Source organism: Psittacula echo (assembly GCF_963264785.1).
Source record: "Psittacula echo genome assembly, chromosome: 16".
NCBI lineage: Eukaryota > Metazoa > Chordata > Aves > Psittaciformes > Psittacidae > Psittacula > Psittacula echo.
This window is the reverse complement of record NC_137752.1, coordinates 5,456,556-5,479,378: the sequence shown is the minus strand read 5'-3', so window position 1 is coordinate 5,479,378 and position 22,823 is coordinate 5,456,556. Positions and strand designations below refer to the sequence as shown.

The following is a 22,823-nucleotide window of genomic DNA, read 5'->3' as shown; positions in this document are numbered from 1 at the left end:
GAATAACTTTTGGAAAATGACCCTTCTCATGTATTGGTTTGACCATCAGAACTTGTATGTGGCAGTAATTTTCTGGTACTTGCACAGCTCTCAGTGCTTGAGCTAGACATGACGTCTTGATAGATTTGCCTTCTTTCTTCAGGCTCGAGTGTTCAGAAACAGAACTAGAAATGAATTCCAGAATTGCTGACTATTAGTCAAAGTAGACCCCCTTATTTCAGTTTCTACAGAGGGAAACAAACCTGATTAGGAGACAAAACATAAACTGGCATTCAGTGTAACACAGTTCTTGACTTGTCCATGTTTGTACAGCAGCTTAAAGGATTGCTTGTGTAAGGTTGTGTTTATTGTAGCACTGCAAGTGATATGATGGATAGAAAGCAAATGTGGCTTTTGTAGAGTGTGCTTTTCCTGCCTTATCTGCTCACTTTATTGCGGGTGCCATCCATGGAGCATAGCACTGGCTTCCTTGTAATCTGGCAGCCATTTCAATACTCTTGTCTTTCCTTTCTGGAGATAGACTCCTAGATCTGGGTGCTTCTTCCAGCAATTTCCTTGGCTTCCACTGAGATACTTGTAATTCAGCACGTTGCTTCTGTGGTCTAGTAGGTAAAGTATAAGGCTGGGTTCTGAACTCTGCTTTGTGCAGACCACAGATAAGATCTTTTCTTGCTATCTGTTAAATTGAAACAATACTTAAGGTGAGCCCAGCATTTGGCTTTTTTTGAGATTCCATGCTGATAAAACAAACAAAGCCCAACCACTATACACACACAAAACCGCCACCAAATCTGAAGGGGGGAAATATTAATATGTAACAGAAACCAAGGTAAGAAACATACGTAAGGCCTGGTTCTTAGCAGAAGCCACTGGCTGTGATTGTAAAGGGAGGTCAATGTTCCTATAACCAAGGCAGAACTGTTGGGTGGCAGGGTGGGTCTGTGACTATTCCGATACTGAACACTCAGCATCTAGTGCTCGCTACTGAGACACAAACCCTCTAGATTTGAGGGGCCTCAAGTGATCACCCCATTGTCAATGCCAGCCTTGCACTTGGTGGTTCTTATCACAAGATGGTGCTATGGAGTTTGCTTCACTTCAGAACGTACTGACAGAAGGAGCAAAGCAAGGTGGCCAGCAGTGGGGCTGTTCAGCATAGTCTGGAGCTGTCCACAGTTCATTGTAATGGGTGGAATCCAGATATGAGTAAAACCAAGCAGTTCTAGAGGATGCATTGTAGTGTATAATGGAGGTAAAAGAAAATGGAGATTTGAGAAGAGCTGGTTGTGTCTTTATAGCCAGTCAGTGATAGGCACAACAGCTCTTAAGGATTGTTCTTGGTCCTCTGTTTTGTGCTATTCCCCATGGCTAATGGCACTTGTGAATGTTGCTTCTGGATCACTTACTGCTGTTACCAATGCTTTACCTTCTGATGTTACCATATGTACCATCAAGTTACAGATGATTGATCCTACAAGATCAGTAATTGTCTGTGGAGAGGGACTTAGCAGCTGTGTTATGCTGTACTAAAAAGAATAGCTAAGGAAAAAATGATCAAGGAAAACATTGCATAGGCTGCAGCAGATTGTTGACAGGACAGCCACAGTGCTGCACTTGCTTCTGAAATACAACGTGGTTGGAGTATTTAGAAGCTGTTGATAGGAGCCCACGGGGAGCAAGTGAGTGGCAACGTGATACCAGAAGCAGAATGTTATCTAACGTTGTCATGCTGCTAGTGTGCCTGTTTGAGAAAACAAAAAGTGATTTGGTTGCACTGTAATAAGATAAAATCAATCATGTTGGGCTTATCAATGAATAGTCTTGATTGGAGTCACATGCTCTTAACTCTGTAGGCTTCCCTTGGAGGCCCTTTTCTGCAGAGGCGCTGCTCTGTGTCTTAGCTTCTCATGAGAAAAACAGGACCAGTGCTAACTCTGAAATTACCAGTGTTTGGGTTTTTCCACAGATGAAGATGGTTTTCTCCTGAAGTGGTAAAAACTACTGGGTCCTCTCACATGCAGTTTAACTGCTGCACTGCCTGTGCTGTGAGCAGAGCTGACAATCTTGTGCAGACAGTTTTAGTTGGACTGCCTATTGCTTGTAAGGATTTATTGTCTAGTATTACCTCAGAGACAGTTTTCCCTGTTCTCTCACACAGACTTCATTAACTTATAGGGTGTCTTGGGGAATTATGTACTATAAATCCAAGAGCTGTTTTTCCTGGCACTGAGTCTTCTGGTGACCTTCTTGCTGGTGAGAAGGAAAATTGGTTTTGCTTCTTTGCGTCTATTAGAACTAACAACTCCAAGGACTTCATGGCTCAGTATCCTGGTGGTGTTTCCTAACTGTCTGTCTTGTCCTTTTCCAGCTACTTCACAACCTGTTTATTAGATAGCATTCCCTTGGGTCAAGTGCAGGCATGACTGCAGCGTGCGTGACTAGACCAGAAATGAAGCAGAAGGCTGTCAAGACTACCTGTCTTTCAGTCTTACAGTTGTGCTTGCCGTAGACCTTTGTATTAGCAAGGTACAATTGTTAAAATGGTTTGTTATATGTAACAGTGATTTGTAGCCACTAAGTAATGGCCATTTAAACTTGATTTTTCTTTTTTAAGTGGGAAAGCTGAAGGAATAGGTCTAAACCCAGAATCATCCAGAGAGACATTATGCACAGATGCTGTGAATTGCTGATGAAGGGTAGGCATGGCACAGTGATACAGCTGAGTTAGAGCTGTCTGGTTGTTGCTTTTTTCCCTTGAAGGTGATCTTTAACTCTAAAGCAAAGTATCTGACCTACACAGGCTTCTTATCTTGCACAGCAGTGGGCGTAAGCATCCTGGTTTTAGAAGTCTTTTTTTTCTTCCCCCTTTAAAAATCACCACCTTCAGACTTAAGCAAGTGCCTTGCTGCAGCTCTTTGGTCTGTCACTGTATCTTCTGTCAGTTGGAAGTACATGCTCTCTGCCCATTTTTAGGTCTGCTTTACAAATGTCTTGCAGATCTAAGGATATCAGCCTTGCAAACTGAATTGTTTGGGCTGAAAAGCTGCTCAACTGCCACTACCTTGTTTACAGGCATCATGAGAAAAGGAAGAGAAAGAGAGTATGTTGTAGTAAACTTGCTTATTCTAGTTTGGAACTCAAAGTTATTAGTCGCTGGCCTTCTCTAGTCTTATAACCCACTCCTGTGTATCATGTCATCTGTATGAGGGAGGATTGGAGGGCTGGAAATGCTGCTGCAGGTTTGATTCTGCTTGTACCTCTGTGCATGTGATGAGATGTGAAACTCAGTGCAGTCTGATCACGAACTCTTAGCTATTTTCCTGAAGCACTGCAGCATGTCATAGTTGGCAGCAGAATTAGGGGAAATACACTGCAGTGTGTAGCTCCCAGGCAGCATTCCCTCTGTGCTGAGCAGTGGGCAAACGATGATTAATGCTTTCACGGTTGCCCCCATGTCAGGAAAAACCATTTACCGTTTTCAGTGTCTTCCTGCTTCTGTACCATGAAAATGCTGTGAACAAAGAGCCTGGTCCTGCCTGGTGCAGAACACCCTCTGCTCAGCTGAACTCAGCAGACGCTGGAGGCAATGGTTTCGTGGAGACCCGTGACAAAACACCTCCGCAGCTTTAGAGAGGAGGAGGGGGTAAGCTTGCTCTAGGCAATACATGGGCATCTCAAACCTTGAGATAAAGCTTTAGTGATTTAAGTGTCAAGACCTCAATGGATAGCACTGGAGAGCTGGGAAATGTTGAGAAATGCAAGCTGAAAAGTGAAATAGGCCTATTGTGTTCCGATGTACCATTTCCAGGCACCCTAGATAGCTACCTAGGGTTGACGTAGCAGTTATGTGTTGGAGATACATTGCTTATCCTGTACTTTGGACTCCCTTCTAACCCTGGTGGGGAACTTCTGTGCCAAGTGGGTAATGTATTTCAGAATATTGAAGATTAACAAGTCTGTGCCACCTCCTCATGCATGACGCTGAGACTTACTGCATCTGGTTGCTTGACCTCTTTTTTCCAGTATAGGAATGCTTTTAAGCAGAGTGTTGTAGAGATTATAGAGCTATACTTCTCAGAGTTCCTTCTGGAGTTGCTTTTTGAGGTCTAGATCTATATGTGTGCCTTCATTCTTGGGGAGAATAGAAAAAAAATCCATTTACTATTTGGTAGCAGCACAGGTTGCATCTCAAATGCACCAGAGTTAGTATAGCATGCAAAGCATTGTGGAAATATTTAGCTGTACTTCAGTGTGTTCACTTCAGATGCATTATGGTTTGCCCTTGCATACTGTAGTGTCTGGACTTGAGCTCTCTGTGCCCTCAGTGCAGTCCTGTTACTGTTATTACATACATTCTAAAAAGGTCAGATTGATTGATCAGAAAGCTATTGTCTGGTGTATAAAGCTGTAGTGGATGGTGTGACTGGTTTTCTCCTATCTTACAGGCTGTCTCAGCATTTGAAGTTAGCACGAGGCAACCTGAAAAAGGGACTGATTATGAAAATACTGTGGTATACTGGTTTGATCACTGTGGATCAGACTATTGCAGACACAAGCTGTTAAAGTAAATGGTGATAAAGGGGGAGAGTGAAGGAAGAAAGGTATAGATGTTGTTATAAACCTTTTTTGGAGGATGGCTTTTATCTTTTTAATTACTCTATGAAAGGGATGGAACACTGGCCTGAATTCATTTGTAAAACCTTTGGTAGGAAGTCTCTGCTTTTTTGTGTTTTTACTTCTCTGCAGTTAAGTACTGTTCCTTGGAGAATGGTTATCATACTTGAAACATAAATTTACCCAACCTTTACTGCGTGCCGTGATTGCTGCTGTGTTGTCACAGCTTTACAGGTTGGAGCTGCAAGTGATTCAAGTTGTAAATGACAGCTGCTGGCCTAGCCTCTGTCCTTGGAAATGTTGCTGTCAGTGTCTGGACTGCCAGGCTGAGGTGAATCGAAGTCTAAAAGCGTCCAGCATAGCAGGACTCAAGTATTGCTGCTTGGAGCACGTTCAGCCTGTGAAGAAGCAATTCACAGGCGATGCCAAGCAATGATGATTTTAGATTTTTCTCCAGAACAGTTTGTGCTGTAACTTTGAGCTGTTTAAAAAAACTGGCAGAATGGTGTAGGCATGCATTAATACTGGCTTCAGTATCTGAGAGTGGAGAGAAGTATTCCTGAAGTTGAGACAGCCAGAGGAGAGCACCTCGTTGTGATAAAGGAGGAAGCCCGCTTCCAAAGGTGGCTCTTCAGTCTTTCTACCTAGTGGTGATTGGTTTTTTCCACCCCTCACCCTTCTTACTCATGCTCAGCTCTTTTAGATGTTTGGATGTACCAATTTGTGACTCTTTGGTATTGATTGCCATGATGAGTAGGTGAGCTATTGAGCTGTGCTCTGTCAGCTGGGAGAGGTGGCATTGTGATACTTCATTTGGCAGCCAGATCGTTGGCTTCATGATCCTTTCCTCCTATGCACTGTATGAATCCAACAGAAATGACTCCCCAGCTCACTCAGTTGTTGACTGTAAAGCACTGATGGCCTGGCAGTTTGAATCACAGCTGTTGAGTTGGTGTTCCTCTAACTGCAAAGCCTGGTAATTCTCATGGCCTGTCATTGCACCAGTTGGTGGCAGTTCTTGAAGATGGATGCGTTGAGTTCAAAATAGATCCTTCTGTGTATAAACTGGTATGTGGTAAATCACAGGATCTTTGTGGTTGCACTTAATGTAGCTCTCCTTTAAATAGGACAGTATTGCTTCTCTGCTTCACAATTTAATGAGCTTGTCCTGCATATTTAGATGCTCTAATTTTTCTCCATGAAAGGCTTTTATCATTAGGTTATCTGGTAGAGCACTGGACCCATAAAGTCCATAAGTTTTTGCTATTTAAATGCTGGGAAGTAGCTTTTCCAAGGGGTGGAAATGAAGAAGTAGTTAAGCAAATGTCTCAGTAGCTATGAAGGATTTAGTTAGGTTGTTCTAGCTGTTCTAGGTCTTGCCATCTGTTGCCCAGTGGAGTGCTCTGTGCTTCACTGCTGGTACTCTACAGATGCAAGTCTAGAGCTTGGCAGTGCTTTCTGGAGTCCAGGACTGTACATTCTAAGGTAGATGCTATTCTATGTTCAGTGTTTCATATTGCAGTTCAGAAGGGATTATGCTCCCAAAACTGGGAGCTAATGTGACGTACTGTGCCGTAAGATTGACCCCATGAGCACAGTCTTGCCCAAAGTCAACCCAGTTGGATTGGTGTTCAGATGAGCATTGTACAGGAGGAGTTTTAGTTGCATGGAAACAGTCCTTCTCAAATAAGGTTTGCTTTTATCCTCTTGAGCTCAGGCTCTGCTTTCTCTTACTGACATTCCCTGTCTTCTTGCAGAAGTTAAGCATGCTGTTTGGAAATACATAGAAGCCACTAACCAGCACTACATCAGAACTACTTTTAGTAGCTTAGTTTTATCTACCTGTCAGCTAGTTTATGGCTTGTGTTAGTCAGGTGCTATTGTTATAGTACATCTGCTGGAACAGGGTTTGTATCTGTCTCAAGGTGTCCATAGCTTTCAGTGGTTTTCCTGGAACACTAAAGGTAAGTTGGAAAGGGACTCTTGATCTCTGGATTGTACAAAGTAAGTTTAAAACAGAATGTTGTCTATCTTCACTGCAGCTAATGTAGTGGGAGCCTTTAAGAGTTTGAGTGATGCATTGGATATTACCTTTCCATAAGAAAAGCTTCATTTTTTTTTGCCACAGGAAGTAAAGCATTTCTCTGGTAGCTATTAGTCCTCCTCTTTCTCATGCATAATACTGTAGTCTTCACTGGTGTGAACCTGGAAGACCTTATGTGCAAATCCTTGCAAAAATCTGCTTTTTGCAGTGGGTGATTTCTGTGAGGGAGTGCAGGCAAACTTAAGCACAACGTGTTGCATTTCCACATCTGATAAAAAAAATGGAGGGCTTGAAGTGAATACCAACCAGTAAGCATGTAGCAGTACTTTCTAATTGGCAACTTGTATTCATTGGCTCTAAATTGCATTCCTGTATGCTGTCAACATATCTTGGACTCTTTGCCTCTCTTGTCACAAAAGCACCAGGAGTCTGTGTTTGTGATGCACCTATAAAACCTGACTGTCAAACCAGAGTTGACAGCTCTTCCATCTGCTGTTGACCTCTGCTCGGTCACATAAATATCTGTGTTCCTCAAGAGCTGATGTAATCTGTCCAGGTTTGCCTGAGGCCCCAGCTTACATGGTTTGTGAACTGAAACACATGCATTTGCTGGGAGAACTATTTAGTATGACTTCCCATTTCACTTGTTAGTTGTGACTGAGCTACAAATGATGGAGGATACTACTTGCTAAAATACTGCTGCTGTTGTTAAATAAGATGTAGTGGTTTCCAGAGCCATGGTTACCTCACAGTCGCTTGGATCAGCTGAAAGCACAGAGCAGGTCAGGAAGCAATCTAGAAAAGATATGAATTTTTTAGGAGGCAGTTATCCTGGTTTTGGCTGAGATGCTTCCTAGTAGCTGGTACAGTGCTGTGTTTTGGTTTTAGTCTGAGGATAATATTGGTAACGCGTCTATGTCTTTAGCTGTTGCTGAATAGCGCTTACCCTGATCAAGGGCTTTTCAGCCTCTCATGCTCTGTGCCCAATGAGAAGGTGCGTGAGAAGCCAGGAGGGAGCACAGCTAGGACAGCTGACCTGAGCTAGTTAAAGGGATATTCCATACCATAGATCATCATCAGTATAGAAACTGAGGAGATTTGGGTGAAACAGCAGTTGTGTGGTACTTAGCTGCTGGCTGGGGTTAAATGACAGCAATGGCCCTTCTGGCAGGAGTGAGGTGACAGTATGTAGTTAGCTATATATAGATAGAGGAAGGTTCTGTATTGCAGAGTGCATGCATATAAAATTTAGTGTAAAGATGATCTTAGTGAATTGCCTTTTTAAGAGAGAATGCAGCCCAGCCTAGGAGATGTCCAGCACATAGACAAGTCGGACTGGCACTCTTTGGAGCGCCCAGTGGGCTGTGGGACAAACCCTCTAACCTGGGATTACATGAGTCCTCGTTTTGACTACTTGCCTATTTGCAGACAAGCATCAAAAGAAACTGTCTCATTTTAACAATTTTCTGATAGACTTTTGTGTTCTCTTGATAGCTGCCATTAACCTAGCAAAGCTGAAGCTTTTCCGACATTACTATGTTATGGTAAGTAAAACATCTGTACACCTGCATACAGATGTACATTTAAATACAGAGTACTTGGAAGCCATTCAAGCCTTTTAACAGATTACTTGTTGGAAGCTACAATAGCTGGTGGAGATGGTGGAGATGTTCCTAGTTCTGTGGCAGTGCTATGCTTTAGCATCTTGGTCAGCTGGGTTATAATCCTCGAAGCAACTTCCTGTCTTTTCATACTGGTTGCCTCCTGCTATCTTTAAATTAGTTCCAGCTATTTGTAATGCTTACTGATTTCCTCTGGAGACAGCTTGAGCTGCCAGTTGAATTGATGGGCTTGAATAACGTACTGTAAACTCGCTAAAAATTAAACCTGGGACCAAATGGTGCCTTGAGATGCATGTGTGCAGTTTCTGATTAAGTCTGTGGGAGCCATGAGCATACCTCCCAAGAGAGCCTGAGCTTCTTAATGATTTCCAGCGGCCTCATTTCAGACTCTTGTAAGTAGGAAAAGTAATAAATTACAATCATGATTCTTCAAGTTCTACAAAATCGTAATACTTAAAGCATTTCCTGCTGTAACTTAAATATGTTAGCAACAGCTTGAGTCATTTGGATGTTCAACCAGCAGTAGAGCCCTCAGCCTACATCTCCCATGTTTATCGAGGAGCATAATAAGGCTAGTCTGAGTTAATGAGTTGCTTGGGAATTGCTTGAGCTATTTCTCTGGAAAAAGAGGTTCTATAAGGATGGTGCTATTGTTCTCATGCTTTCTCCTTTTCCTTCCCAGATTGTGTGTTACATTTACTTCACACGGATCATTGCAATTCTCATAAAGATTGCTGTTCCATTCCAGTGGAAATGGCTGTACCAGGTATTTGCCAAGAAAGGAAAACACATCCATTTCTTTCTTTCTTATTATTATTTAAATATAACTGCATCAAAAAATATTTGACTATAAATAACTGCACCATTGTTCCTCGTGTTATAGTACAACATCTCAAAGCACAGTCCTGCACCCTGTCTCCTCCTGATTTTTATTGCTAATGTCCCTAAGGTAACAGGAATATATGTTTTATGTTTGTCCAGCCAGTCTGCTGGATTATACCTGAGATGTCTGACAGTAATTGTATTATTGATTTTTAGTTTTTCAACTTAAAATGTCTGAAAGAAATTAGTCAAGAAGATACAAAGGGAGAAAAAAAAACTCCTCAGGTTTACCTTGTGTAATTGAGGCCCCAGGGAGCCAGTAAAATATGCTTTTGCTCTTCCATGTACAGGCTTATTTGCGTTGTGACTTTTAAATACTTGGTTTCTTAACGTATAATCCAAGTAACTGTGCAGAGAGTCTTTGGAATACATTAACTGTTGAAAATACCAAAACAACATAGGGATGATAGTCTCTCCCCGCTGCCCCCCCTTATTTAAAAGCCAAGTCTTGCCATAGTTATTTAAAAGCACTGGAGTGATGGCTAGAACTGTAACTGTATTTAAAGTGACAGGGGAAGGTGAAAGAACAAAGGGCTTGACAGCCTTTACCCTGGGATTAATGATAACAGGACAGGAATTGCTTTGTTATTTCTGCTGTGGCCCAGGCTTCTTGGCCCATTAAACCTTGAACCTCATGAATGAAGAGAAATGTTTCTTGACCATGAAGGATTACAGGACTGAACTTCAATCTTGTGTTTTTGCTTGCAGCTGCTGGATGAAATGGCCACCCTTGTGTTCTTTGTCCTCACCGGGTACAAGTTCCGTCCAGCATCAGACAACCCTTATCTACAGCTGTCTCAAGACGATGAGGATGACTTGGAGATGGAAGCTGTGTAAGAACCTTCCCCCCTCCTTTTTTTTTCACCTCTTCACTTGATTTGAGAAAGATGTTTAAAAACAGTTTACTTTAATCTCTCTAAATCCTCCTTTGGAAAAGATTAGGATCTGCCCACGTGTTTTAAGACAAGGTGTCTGTTTGCTGTGTGTTAAAGAGATTTGTGATATCCATAGGAGCCTCTGAGCAGGAGATTGCAGTAATGTGGAATAAGCTGGTAAAGCTTTCCATGAGACAAAAAGATGCTCATGAAAATATCAAATAAAAAAGCTTCTGTGTTTAATATATGTTGCTGAACACCAGCAAGCCTTACAGATTGTCATGAATGCTTCATGGTTTAGAAAACAAACCACCAAACCAACAGCAAGAACTAACAGTCTACAGAATGTAAATGAGCCTGATGTAAGGTCCCTTCTGCCTTGTTGTTCAGCCTCTGCAGAAACTTAAGTTACACTGAGCTGAGGAGATGGATTTTTACCAATACTCTTCCCTGTTCTATTCTTTGCTGTTAAACCATGAGGTACCACAAATGTGATAGGACTTCAGTCTGGAGAAATCATAAAGTAGGGCTCTGCTGAAGTCCCTGTCATTTTCTTTGCAGTGGTTTTCTGAGGACTTAAAAAATGAATGGCATTTCTGAATCTATACTAGAAACTGCCCTAAGAAATTCAGTATGCAAGAAGTGTTGAATACAGCTATAAATGTGACAGACTCTGTTGCCTTAATAGGAGCCAAGCTAACCTAATCTCTTCAGTAGTCACACATTTCATGCATAATTGCAATTCATGTACAGGCTCAGAAGCCTGTTCCTTAGAGTTTTTTCCACTTTGGCAAATCTTCTTTACTTGGGTGAAACAAATCAACATTCCAATTCTTATTGCAGGGGGAAAAAAAAAGGCAGAAAGTGTTTGCCATCATAGCTCGGAAAGAAATGGATCTTCTTGGGAAATAGCTACAGGGTGGTTTGAATCATAGAATCCAGCCTGAAATGTCATGCAAGGAGTTTAGTTTCTCAGAAATACCTCTAGTAACAAAGATCCTCTTTCCAAACGCATAGCTATGTTTGCTTTGAGTCCATAAAATCTGTCATTGTTGCAAGTGAGATTCAGTTAGTGCATACTGACTTCAGAATCCCAATCACTTAAATGTGTTTAAAATAGTTTCTATATGAAACTGGTTTCAGTTTGGAAGCTGGTAAATAGACAGTGCCTTTGTGATGCACATGTTTGAACTGGAAGATGTGGCAGGATTTGGGATTATACAGAAATGAGCTTTATTCCTTTTTGCCTATTAGAATGAATTTCAACCTTGCATTACATGCTTAGTGATTTTTTTATTTTGGCTCTTTTAGGACAAATAATATGGCACCTTTCAAATTTAGTGATTTCAGTAAATTGAAGAAGCTGCTATAAAGTTAGGAGAACCCGCCTGAACTAAGATGGTGAAAGTTTTAATGAACTAATCAAGTGATTTACATCTCCCCATAGTGAAATAGAGATGACTAGAAACTCAAGGATCAGAATTTCCTGTGAGCCTTTTCCTAGTAAGGCATTTTGCCCTTTGCCTTGGGAGTCTCCATTGTTGTGCCTTTTGTCTTGTTCCCCTTGGCTTTGATTGAATTCTTCTCATCTGATTCACCAGAAATTTTACTCTTTTGGGCATGTGGCAGGGTGCAATCTGTGTCTTGTTCTCCCTTCCCCAGCTGCAGCAGGGAGGTTGAGTTTGCACGTATTTGACAAGCATGGTGTATACACATTGTGACAGGTGAAGCGCTGCAAGTAAAGTGTATTAAGTTTCTTGTTGATATGGTCTTGCTGGTCCTATTTTTGCTTTTATAAATATTAAATGTTGTTTCTGTAGGGGAAAAATACCAAGGTTTATTTGAGCAAGTGACTAAGTGCCTGACAGCATCCTGACTAACCAGTGCATGGGTGTGTTTTGTCTTTCATGTGATAAATATCTACTTGTCTTCAGAGGCTATGGCAAAAGTTAAAAGCCTTCATACTTCATAATGTCCTGCTGTGTCTGATTGCCAGGTTTTATGGTTATTTTCCTCTGCAAGAGGACTTTTGTTAAAATCAGGCTCTTTAAAAGAAGGGGAGAGTTGTCTTTTCCAGGCTTGCTTGTTTTCCAGAAAAAATAGGCCATTTTAAGTGTAACTGTCTAGCTTATGCCTGTTTTCATGCAGTGCAAACTAGACAAAGCTCAGTCTGGCAGTAAATGTAAATGTTGTTAAGAACAGTGTGGAGATCTGCAGAGTTTCAAGACAAACACAAAGACTAGGTAGCTGTGACAGGAGCAACGTAAGGCACAAGCCTTTCCTGTGTAAGTTCTTATAACTCTCAAAAATAAAGTATAAATCAAGAGCAGCAAAGATAACTTGTAGTAAGTCATTTGAACTAACCTGCTTATATATTGGGAGAAAGCATCCCCAAATGGTATGGGACTTTCTTCAGTTATACCAGGCTCAACCAGGCTCTTCAGTTATACCTGTTCTCCTGATGGAGAGAAGAGTAAAAGTATAACTAAACCTGAACTAAGGACCAGTCTGTTCTTTTTCAAGTAGGGTCAATAGCAATTCATCATCAACAAAGTGGCTTCTGTGTATTTTCTGCTGGGCAGCCTCTTGAGCCCGTTCTGTCAGTATGCAGGCATGTCACTGACAGTTCGTTAGATTAAAGCACTCTGTTTGAGAAGTTGCAGCCACACTTGGCAGAAAGAGTTGTCAGACTCTCAGTCCTAATGCCATTTCTGGGGCATGAGCACAAATATAAATGGTACAGTAGATGATGGGGGGGTGACGAACGGGAAAGGAAGCAGGGTTTGGTTTGGGCTTCTTTATTCTGCAGTAAGTTATTTCATCAGCTCAGTAAATTTGCTTTAAATGTTAGGTACCAAAGTGCTCTTCTAAGGTCTTGGTTGAGAATGATGTTTATACATGCATGGGAGGCTAAGGTATTTCCACTGGAGGACGAATTGCAGGAAAAGCCATTAATGGTTTTGTTCTCAATTTGGGAAATCCATCTTGCTGAGTGCGTAGATACTAACTTTGTTTTTCCTTACTACCCAAAACAGTCTCAACATAGTGAACTGTTGTGGTAACACTGACCTACCTTTGCTTATGCTTTGGAATCTGGAGTTTCTCACTGAATCATGAGGCAACCTATTCTGTGCTGTGAAGTCCTGCTTGGTTGCTTTTCTCTGCTTTCTCTCAGGTTGTTTTTCATGGCAGACTGATTCATGATGCCCTTCATCAGAAGTGATTTTCTTCACCTAACACATCTTTCCCATGCAAAGGTCTGGTTTTTTGCTCTATGGCTGATCAGTTCTCACTCCAGTTCGCAACAGCTTGTGAAGGCTGGCTGCTGCCAGCATTGCAGGGGTTCTTGTTGGGCTATAAAACTAAACAAACAGAAAAACCAGGTGAAAAGACAGCTGAGATCCACCACAGTGGAGGGCTGAAGATGCTCCTGAATGCTTGGCCATTACTTGATACCTTGGATACAACACAAGTGGGAAGAGTAATGAACCCTGATATTTCCACAGCACATACCACTGTGCAATGTTCAGGGAGCTCCTTTTGTGCCTCATTTGTGATGGGTATCCCTTTGACAGCCACAGGAATTCTCTCCAGAGGGAGATGATTTAGTGAGGAGGATTTGTTGCACTTTAACTATTGCTAGTTTGGGGGCTAGAAATGCAATTCAGCAAACTGCAGGTGAGGAACACTTAATTGCAGTGTTGCAGGTTAGAACTGAACTGATACCCTTATTTTACTAAGCATTAAAACATGTTGGCTGAACTGACTTTGAAAGGGAGAGAACTTGCCCACTGTACACAATCTGATACAATGAGAATTCAAAAGCTATGCCATACACTTGTCATGAGACAAGAGCAGAGCAATTTAAATGGTCTTAAGTTTCCTTATTGAGGAATCCACCCCAAAATCTCTCCTAGTTCTTTGCTGCCGTTGCTGGAGGGAGACAGTAAATGGCTTCTGGTATAAATGACATGACTTGACCTGGCATCAATTTCAGTGTGTAGCTGTTTGTCTTGTCCCTCCTTGAATGTGGGAAGTGGATCATTCCCTCTTAGCCGTATCCTCTCATCACTTCTGTTATCATCTTGGTGTGCAGTGGGTTTATAATTGTATTAGAGTGCAGTGCTAAAATCCAGGCTGTGTGCCAGCTGGGGTCTTACTAGCTGTGACTCAAGTGGTAGGACTACTTTGGTGTCATGCATGTGGAAACCACCTATTTATATATCCCAGTATGTCTGCTGTTTCATTGCTATGTTAGATGCTCATTTTTGGTTTGTAGTCCATTGTAATCTTCAGCTCCTTCCTGAAGAATAGATATTTAGCTCCTTACTCTGTAATTACAAAGTTGATTATTTCTGAAGACTGAACTTTGTTGCTGTCTTGCTGCGTTGTCCTGTATTTTTCAGACCATTACTTCAATTTGCCAGAATCTGTCTGCATTCTAGTTCTCTTCTCAAATATGTAGCTCTTAGTGTCTTCTGCAGATTTAATAAGCAAGTTCTCTATTCCATTATCCAGGCAATTACTGAAAATATCAAATAGAAGTGAACCTAGGACAGACCTTTCTGGAACCACACTCCGTGTTCTTTCGTTTTTGACAGGAAACCATTAAGTATATCTCAGTGCAATTCCAATTAGTTATGCAGCTACTTTGGGTTTGTCTAGCTCACGTTTCCCCAAATTTTTTCATGTGTGACTGGAGGGGAATAACTTTCGTCAACAAGGAGAACTTGGGAGATCTTCATGTTCTCTGTGCTGATAAGCTTGATGTGATCTCTTCCAGGCAAGTGTTTGCTAATCCCATCTTTCTCCTTTAGGCAACCTGCTTGCTTTTCTCCCTTCTTTTTGTTTTTCATTTCAATAGGGAATAAAGTTGCTGTTTGATCTGTGCTCTTCTGACCCTTTCATAGAATTATAGAATGGTTTGGGTTGAAGGGACCTCAAAGCTCATCCAGTTCCAACCACCTGCCATAGGCAGGGACACCTTCCACTAGACCAAGTTGCTCCAAGCCCTGTCCAACCTGGCCTTGAACACTGCCAGGGATGGGGCAGCCACAGCTTCTCTGGGCCAGTGCCTCACCACCCTCAGAATAGTAACTTTCTTCCTAATAGCCAATGTAAATCTTTCCCTATACCTTAAGTTCATCTTGGCCTACTCTGAAGTGTCTGAACCACTGATGATCCCAGTACTGCCACCGCTAGAGAGTCACTGAACACACCAGTTTGAGTAAATTACTATTACAGTACATGAACAGAAGCTGTTATCTAAGGTGGAACTGTGGGCATGATCTGAGTGTATCTGAAGATGAGTTCTCTTGGGTTATACTGTGAAAATGTTGTTAGCTAGTCTGACCAAATAAAGTGTTCTTATGTGATAAACAGCAGATGAAAGCACACAAAGACTGACAGCAACATCTTTGAACAGGACAGTTTGATGTATGCTTCCAGGCATCCCTTGTGAATGCACTGAGCTATTGGTACTCTTTACTTTCAGCATCCCAAATAACCTTTGTAGCACATTTTGTAGGGGAAAAGATACCTGCATGGAATGAGAATCATACTGTGCAAAAGAATAAACCAAATGTCTTGTGCATGTCAATAGCCTGTTTTGTATAGCAACAGAGAAAACTGCTGGGCTGAAGAGCTTGTGGATAGCCAAGGTAGTTCCAAGAGAAGAGTGGTGCTGTTCTGCTTGGATAAACAGTTCAGTCTGTCTAATGTTTGAAGTGTATTATGAGGCTTTGTAGTTCAATGGTCAGATTGCTGTGGCAAATCCAGGCTTGGATGGTAGAAAGTTTTCTTCTGTTTTATTGCTGTTACCAGGAGTTGGTGTGCATTAAGCTAATAAGGTTCATTTGGGGCACTGTCCAACTGTGTGTGCAGTTGTATAATATGTTGTACCTATTAAAAGCATTGCAAATGCAGAAAGAAGTCTTTTAATGCACAGAATTAAGGGTGTTCTGCTGTAGAGCAAAGTGGTTTTTTTAAGCAAGCTGCTCAAACTGTAGTAAATAAACACCTGGTTTAACTGTTTAACCATCCTTGCTATCTTCTTATAGCAAATATTTGTTGGTTTAGTTTAACGATAGATGGGAAGAACCTTGAGGCTCTCAAGGACAGTGGTCTTGCTCCCAGCGTCCATCAGTATTATATCCAGGATGATACTTGGCCTGCAAAATGGTAGCAATAGGAGAGGCCAAGCATCAATACTGCTAGGTCTTGGTAAAGAGACACATGAGAAGCATTAGTTGGTATGCACAGGAAGTGTGGGGTATTGGTGCAATGGATGTGACAGTTCAAGTTCTGTTCTCTCACATTTCTCCTTTCTCTTCCAGGGTGACGACTTCTGGAGTAATGGAGGGCATGAAGAAGGTCAAGAAAGTGGTGAATGGTTCAGCAGAGCCACAGGGCGAATGGGAAAGCACAGCATGAATGGACTGGACTGAGGCAGCACTTTCACAGAGACTTTTTTAATTTATTAATATTCCTCTCAGTGGAAAGGGAGCAACTGGCACTTCCCAACACTGAAACTGCAGAGCAGGGTGTGCCTAGGGGGAGCAAAGCAGTGCAGAAACATAACTATTCCTCTGATCATAAGAAAATGGGATCTCTTTGGTACCTGCAAAGGAGCGCGAAGCTTTCCTAGGGATTTTGGGGTAGCTTGTTCTTTTTCCTCCTTTCTGGATTGGTTGGGTATTCCAAATTGTTTGAAGTCACATTCTTCAGAATGCATAATACTGATGTGAAGAGAGACCTTTAGCGTGTATGTAAAAGTATATATTTTATATAATGCGCATATATATCTACACAGTTGCTATGTAACATGTATGCTGGGAATTGCAAAGTGTGTCAGAAGGTGGGAAAAGAAGATAAGAGATGTAAGTATCTTATTTTTCTTTTTATGAGCTCTCCCTTTGGCTTGGACAAAGCATTGCAAAACAATAGAAACAACTGCAGTTATATGTGAGACTAAACTGGGTATTGGATCAGATGACTTCTGCCACTGCTCATATCCGTGGGAAAGTTAAGTATTTTCTTGTCTTATCCATGCAGGTACCCACTTGAATGTGTCAGGTTTTCAAACATATTGCTACATAGGAAACAAGTGACTGTTCTCCATTAAAAATGCTAGCCCATGGTGCAATAAGCATTAACATAGATTCTCCACTGCTCATGGTGTTGCTCTTGATTCACACCCTCCTGACAAGAAGTACACAAGAGGTGTAAGAGACTGATGCTTGCTCTTTAGGGGTCTGCTGTGCTATCTTAAACATTTAATTTCAAGCTGTGACCCAGAGCCCTTTGATCTGCTTTCTAAAATATTTTTAAGGTATTCCAAAAGACACTCTTTTCTGGCACAGCAGGACCAGTACCAGAATATCTCCAGTGGAAATCTGTCCAGCAAATCTGCTGCAGCCTATATCTCTGGTTCACCATTATCCTGAGTTACTTAGCCTCCCTGGATGGCTGCTTGTACCTCTCTGGCTGTGCAGGGTTGATGATGCTGCTGTTTGAGATGAGCTGAACTAGTCAAAATGGTACTGCCACCAAAGCCAGGCAACTGCAGCTCCCAGTCCTAAATGGTTTTTGTCAGGAAAGGAGTAGATTAGGACCAGAACCTCAGCCCACGGGAATACAGAACTCTTGACTATTCGCTGCAAACTTGCAGTGGAGTTTTTACAGACATACAACAAAAGCCATGTGTGTTTTATCTGTAGTACTCTGGTATTGTTAGTAAGGCAAGCTGGTGCCCATAGCTGGAGTATTAAGGCATAGTAAATGATTGTGAAATTTGGGGGAGGATGGAAGTGGTTCTCTGATGTGATGAGGATAAGCTTTAAGAAAAATAAATCAAGTATAACTCACTGACCCACTGAAGCCTTAATATTCATGTGGAGACATTGACATACGGTGCTGTCAAGCAAAGTGCTTCTAACAGGGTGACAGGGAGAGGTATCATCACAGAGCTTTGGATGTGCCAGCATCTTTTACAAGCTCCTTTAGGAATTGCTTTTTTGGCTGAAGGGACTACATCTCTGGGGCACAACTGATTAGAGTATTACCCATTACATTTGTTAATCTTTAAGTTTAGAAGGAGGATTTTCTTTGGAACTGTAAACCACTTTTGTCCCGTCTTGAACAGGGATTGTAGCGCTCTTAAATGAGCAATCTGTAACAAGACTTGTTGTTTGAGGGGCAGCTTCGTTTTCTCTGGGTAACACTTCTTTTCCCAGGTGTTGATTCTATATGCACCATGGAAATGGTAGAAATCAATCTGCCTGCTTTAAGACCTGGAACTCGTTTCTCTTCAGGTAAAGCATAAGAATAGCCCTCTTCTGGGTTAGAGAGTCCTCTTCTAGGTTGTTTTTTACTCCTCAGCTGTAACTGCATAGGAATCACAGCAGTGATAAAGTTTGACTGTTGCTGCCATTGTCTTGCAATGATACAGTTTTAGTATCAGAATCAGAGAGCCTACACCGCTAGAAAGACTGTTAGGTGACCTATGAGCATTTTAGACCTTCTGTATGAAGAAAACTGCATATGAAGTAGCTGAGGTGTGAGAAAATGGACTATAAAGAAACAAGGGCAGTCTCAGCTCATCATATGGCTTAAATACCATACCTGAAAAACTCATCCTCTCACTCTGCACTGTTCTTCTATCCCAGTGGAAATGTCACTGTCTTCATCCAAAAGGCTACTCAAACAGGCTGTAAACTTTGTTCAGCATAGTCCACTGGAGACCTGAAGTCTGTTGGCACTGAAGTATGTAAAGGATAAGGATTTGCTGTCAGGAACAGAAGTGCAATAACAGTGTTAATCTGGACATGATGCTTCCTTAGAACCTGTTAATACCTTTTGCAAATGAGGTGTGAAATTCAGATGGGTGTGTGGCATTTCACCCCAAGCCATGAGGGGCTGCACCAGGATCCCAGCACGTGCTGAGCTGGTTCCAGACAGCTGCCTGTTCCATACCTCAGCATCAGTGGAGCTGCTGATTTGGCAAATGCTTTTACCTTACTCTCAGGTTTCTGGTTTTTATACGCACTTTTTTTCCTCAATGCATATGGTGTAGGTTTATCTGCCAAGTCCCTGGCTCACTAGTCAAAGACCAAAAATGGGTGGTTTCATTTTTGCCTTGGCGTGAAAAGCCGTGACCATACTCTGAAAGTGCTTTTTAGAAGAGATTTTCTTAAGTTCAGACCTGAGCTTCAGCAGTCAGCTGTACAGCCGATCTCAGCTGGCACTAATGCAGGATGCTAACCAGCTGCAAAGTAGTAACTAGCGAGACCTAAGCATTGGTGTAGAAAAAGACAAGAGAGTGATAGAAGATCCTTACCGCAGCCATTTCCAAAGTGAATTTCCGCTTTCTTTAATGGAATTCCTTGGAGCAGGTCAAAAAATTTGTCTTGCAGGGTTGTGTAATGGATTGGACAATGAAGGGTGGAGAGGATGGCTGTGGTTGTGTTTCTCTTGCAGCACAGTGTGGTTTGCACTGCAAAGCATCAAAGGTTGCTCCCTCCCTCATCCTCTCAAGGTGAACCCACATCTGCAGAACTAGCTAGTGCATGGCTCTATTAGCAGTGTAATACAGCAGCTTAGAGCTCACCAGGCAGGATAATCACAGTGCTTGCTTTTCAGATGCTGATGGCTGCCTATCTGGTAGGAATATCTGTCTTTCAGGCAGGGGATATGAAACAGCTGCTTGTGGCTTACAAATAGTTTTGGGATGGATCCTTACTTTCCTGTTCCTGCCTTTTACTGAAGGGAGCAACTAAATCGATCACCTGCAAGTACACAGTGGTAGATTGACAGGAGTCCTGGAAAAGCAGGTGTGATGCAATTCAAAATAAATGGATTTAAATGTGTTCACATATGTTGCTGCAGTGGAGTCCTGTGCACCCTCTGCAGATGAAAATGAGATTGCTTCGATTTTCAGTTGTAATGCAGATTATGCCCCAGTAAATCCCTCTTGATGATGACATGCAAATACCACTGATGCACTCCTCCCTCCCACTGTAACTGTTCAGAAGCTGTCTTCCAGAGGAAACCTCCTTGCAGTGCAACTGCCAGACTCTTACATTCTTCAGGCTTGAAAATGTTTTCCTTGATGGTTCATCAAGAGATGTGCTAACAGAAAGCAAGACATAATGGGGTCATCTGGATCATTGCTGCTGCTCGCTCAAAACAGAGCGGTTCGGGCTGAAGAAGCCACACGCTGTCTTATTAAGATGCTCTTTCATGTTGTCATCTAACCCAGTGTGTCATGATCTGTGCCGTGCATTGTTCAGTGCTTCTCTCCAGCTGAGTGCCCTGTTCCTGGGTTTCCATGCTGGCATACCCTGGGAGCTTGTTGTAACAATTTGCTGCATTGCAGTATTTTGTCTTGGAGCTAGCAGTGTGGAAGGTGTATTGTGCTAAGCTAAGTGGACTCTCTGTAGCATCAGTGTGCATCCACTGTGTATCCTTCAGCACTGCAACATTCCTTCTGGCCATGAAAGTGCATATCCTGATCTCTTCAGTGTGCACATTTGAAAGTGCAGTTGAAGATTGTGTTGTCTTTTTCGTTTGTTTTCTTCCTTGCAGTATGCTCCTCTTGCAGAAGAGAAATGCAACCAGTGATAATCCAGTTGACAAGAAAGTTGTCATAAAGAGTTTTATGGTTGTCTATTTGAAAATTTCTTGTTTGCATTTGAAGCAAATATTGGGTATTTGTATGTTTTGCTCTGAGAACTGAAGTTGCTTAGCTATTAAAATAATCAGGTAGTAGCAAGGTATTGAAGGGAAGGAAGCCTCCTTCAGCCTACCTTGTTTGTCTCCTTCCATCTGACCTGTCATGGTAGCAAACAGCCTTCTGTTCCTTTAAAGCAGATGTGTTTTATTGATTCTGTGTTATCACCTCCAATCATCAAATGTTTTCCCATTTTCTCACCTTGGTGAAAGGAGCATGGAGCTGTGGTCTGCAGTAGATGGGAGGCACAGTGATATTTGAAATATAACAGCACTTACACTAAAACCTGTGATCTTGTAATTTCAGTACCATGAATGCTTCCTGAATGCTGAGGTGGTGCTGCCCAGAGACACTTGACCAAATGTTTCTTTGTGTTCCCTGGGGTTGATTTGCTCAAAAACATTGTTCTAAATTGGATGAATCTGGCTTTTCTTGTAGCTGCTGGATCTGATGCTGGTTGGGGCTTATGAATCGCTTTTACTTAGCAATGTTGGGAAGCTGTGTATTTTCCTTCCTTTAGTTTCTCACTTGGGTATAGCAATGATCCTGTAAGAACTGCCCATGATATGTACTTGCAAGTGGCTGGAACAGAACCTAAGAAAAATACTGAGATATTTATGTGTAAAGTGATGGTACTGGAAGAAAAGTGGCTGAGGAAAGAGTCACTCCTTGTAGATTGACTGCCTCAAGAACCCATTTATGTTTTGACTGCAGCAATCCTGTAGAAAGGACAACTCTTAATAAACATTTCCCTGTGGGATTTCATTCAGTTTTCTGCTCTCAGTGTAATAAAGTAGAGCCTGACCTCCACATTATCAGAAGCACTTTGTCTTGCAGCTAGGATACTGGAGCATTGGGCTGGTACCTGGTCTGCCAAAACAGAGTATGGGTCTAAATAGCTTCCCTTTCCCTTTAGTAACTATTAATAATTAATTCTAGATCCTTTTGTGTCATTAAGCAGCTTTAGGGCACCTTGTACAGTGTAACTTTGAATTCACTTAGTAAATGACCTCCAAAAGAACTTCAGAAGACTTCCCTGGGTACAGCAAGGTCCAGTTCCAGGGGTCTTGGTGACCTGTAAATATCCTATTCCTCGGTTCATGTTCAGATGTACAAATGGATTTTTTTCAGTATTTTTTTAAGCTTTATTAAACAGGAAACACAATTTGAAGAGAAGTTGAGCTAGACACATATCAGGACGGTCTGTGTAACTGGGTTTCCCTGCTGTGATGAAAACGTGTAAAATAAAGATTGACCAGAAAGAAGTTTAATGCATCACATTTTCTGCTTCTGAACTCCTAGTGACCAGGTTGACCTACGTATTTCTGCGTTTCCACATGCCTAACTTCCATTTGCAGCCATGAACATCTGTATCATGGATGCAGGGCCAAATCACGAGAATCTTGTGTGGAAGAAACTTTCTTAGGGGGAAAGCTTTCCTGCCAGGGGCCCACAGTGGGATTCCCAGAGGTGTATCCAGGTACTACAGCTGTGCTTGTATGAGCCTAGCTCCTGTTCTGGTTTTGGTAAGCTGAGCTTATGCACTAGTTTGTGGACTGAGTCTCGAATGGAAAGGTTTTCCTCTCATGGCTTTTTGCAATCTTGGACAAGGGGAAGGTGGGCATCTCCAGAGCTGGTTGCCAGTAGCCTTTCCTCATTCCACAGGGCTTGATATCAGCTTTGCAGTGGAAGGGAGGACAAAGAACTGGTGCTTTGAACTTTGGTGAATGGATACAAATTAAGGGTAGACACCTGAATTGTAAGTAATACCCTTTGTGGACCAGGCCACATTATCGCTGAGGCAAGTCCTTGACTTGTTTGCTTCAGGCTGGACTGAGGGATGCTGTGGGACTTCTGTAGACGTTCTTGTCCTGATACATCAGGGTTTAACCATGCATTTCAGTTCTGCAAACTAGTTGGGTTGGCAGGGATGAGGACAAAGGATTTCTGTGAAGTGTTCTTCCTGATAATCCCCCGCCCCTCAAAAGCATATGTCCTTCGTCACCAAATGTACGTCTTCAAGATGTTTTTTACAGTTTAGCCTATGGTTCTCATTC

At 42.0% G+C, this 22,823-nt stretch overlaps 1 protein-coding gene across 2 annotated transcripts in view; it reads left to right on the top strand.

The window, feature by feature from the left end:
• The window catches only part of GPR107 (G protein-coupled receptor 107), a gene marked incomplete at its 3' end in the record, with an annotated part of 38,768 nt that extends 16,796 nt beyond the window's left edge, over positions 1–21,972 (top strand). The window contains exons 15-18 of one of the 2 annotated variants that reach the window (XM_080630535.1): positions 8,153–8,202; positions 8,963–9,046; positions 9,871–9,995; positions 16,373–21,972. In XM_080630535.1, coding sequence (XP_080486661.1) covers positions 8,153–8,202; positions 8,963–9,046; positions 9,871–9,995; positions 16,373–16,469 — 356 coding nt within the window. Of the gene's footprint in view, positions 1–8,152; positions 8,203–8,962; positions 9,047–9,870; positions 10,000–16,372 lie in introns of those variants that run through there. The other variant, XM_080630536.1, reaches the window with a different exon arrangement.
• Between the last annotated feature and the right edge of the window lie 851 nt (positions 21,973–22,823).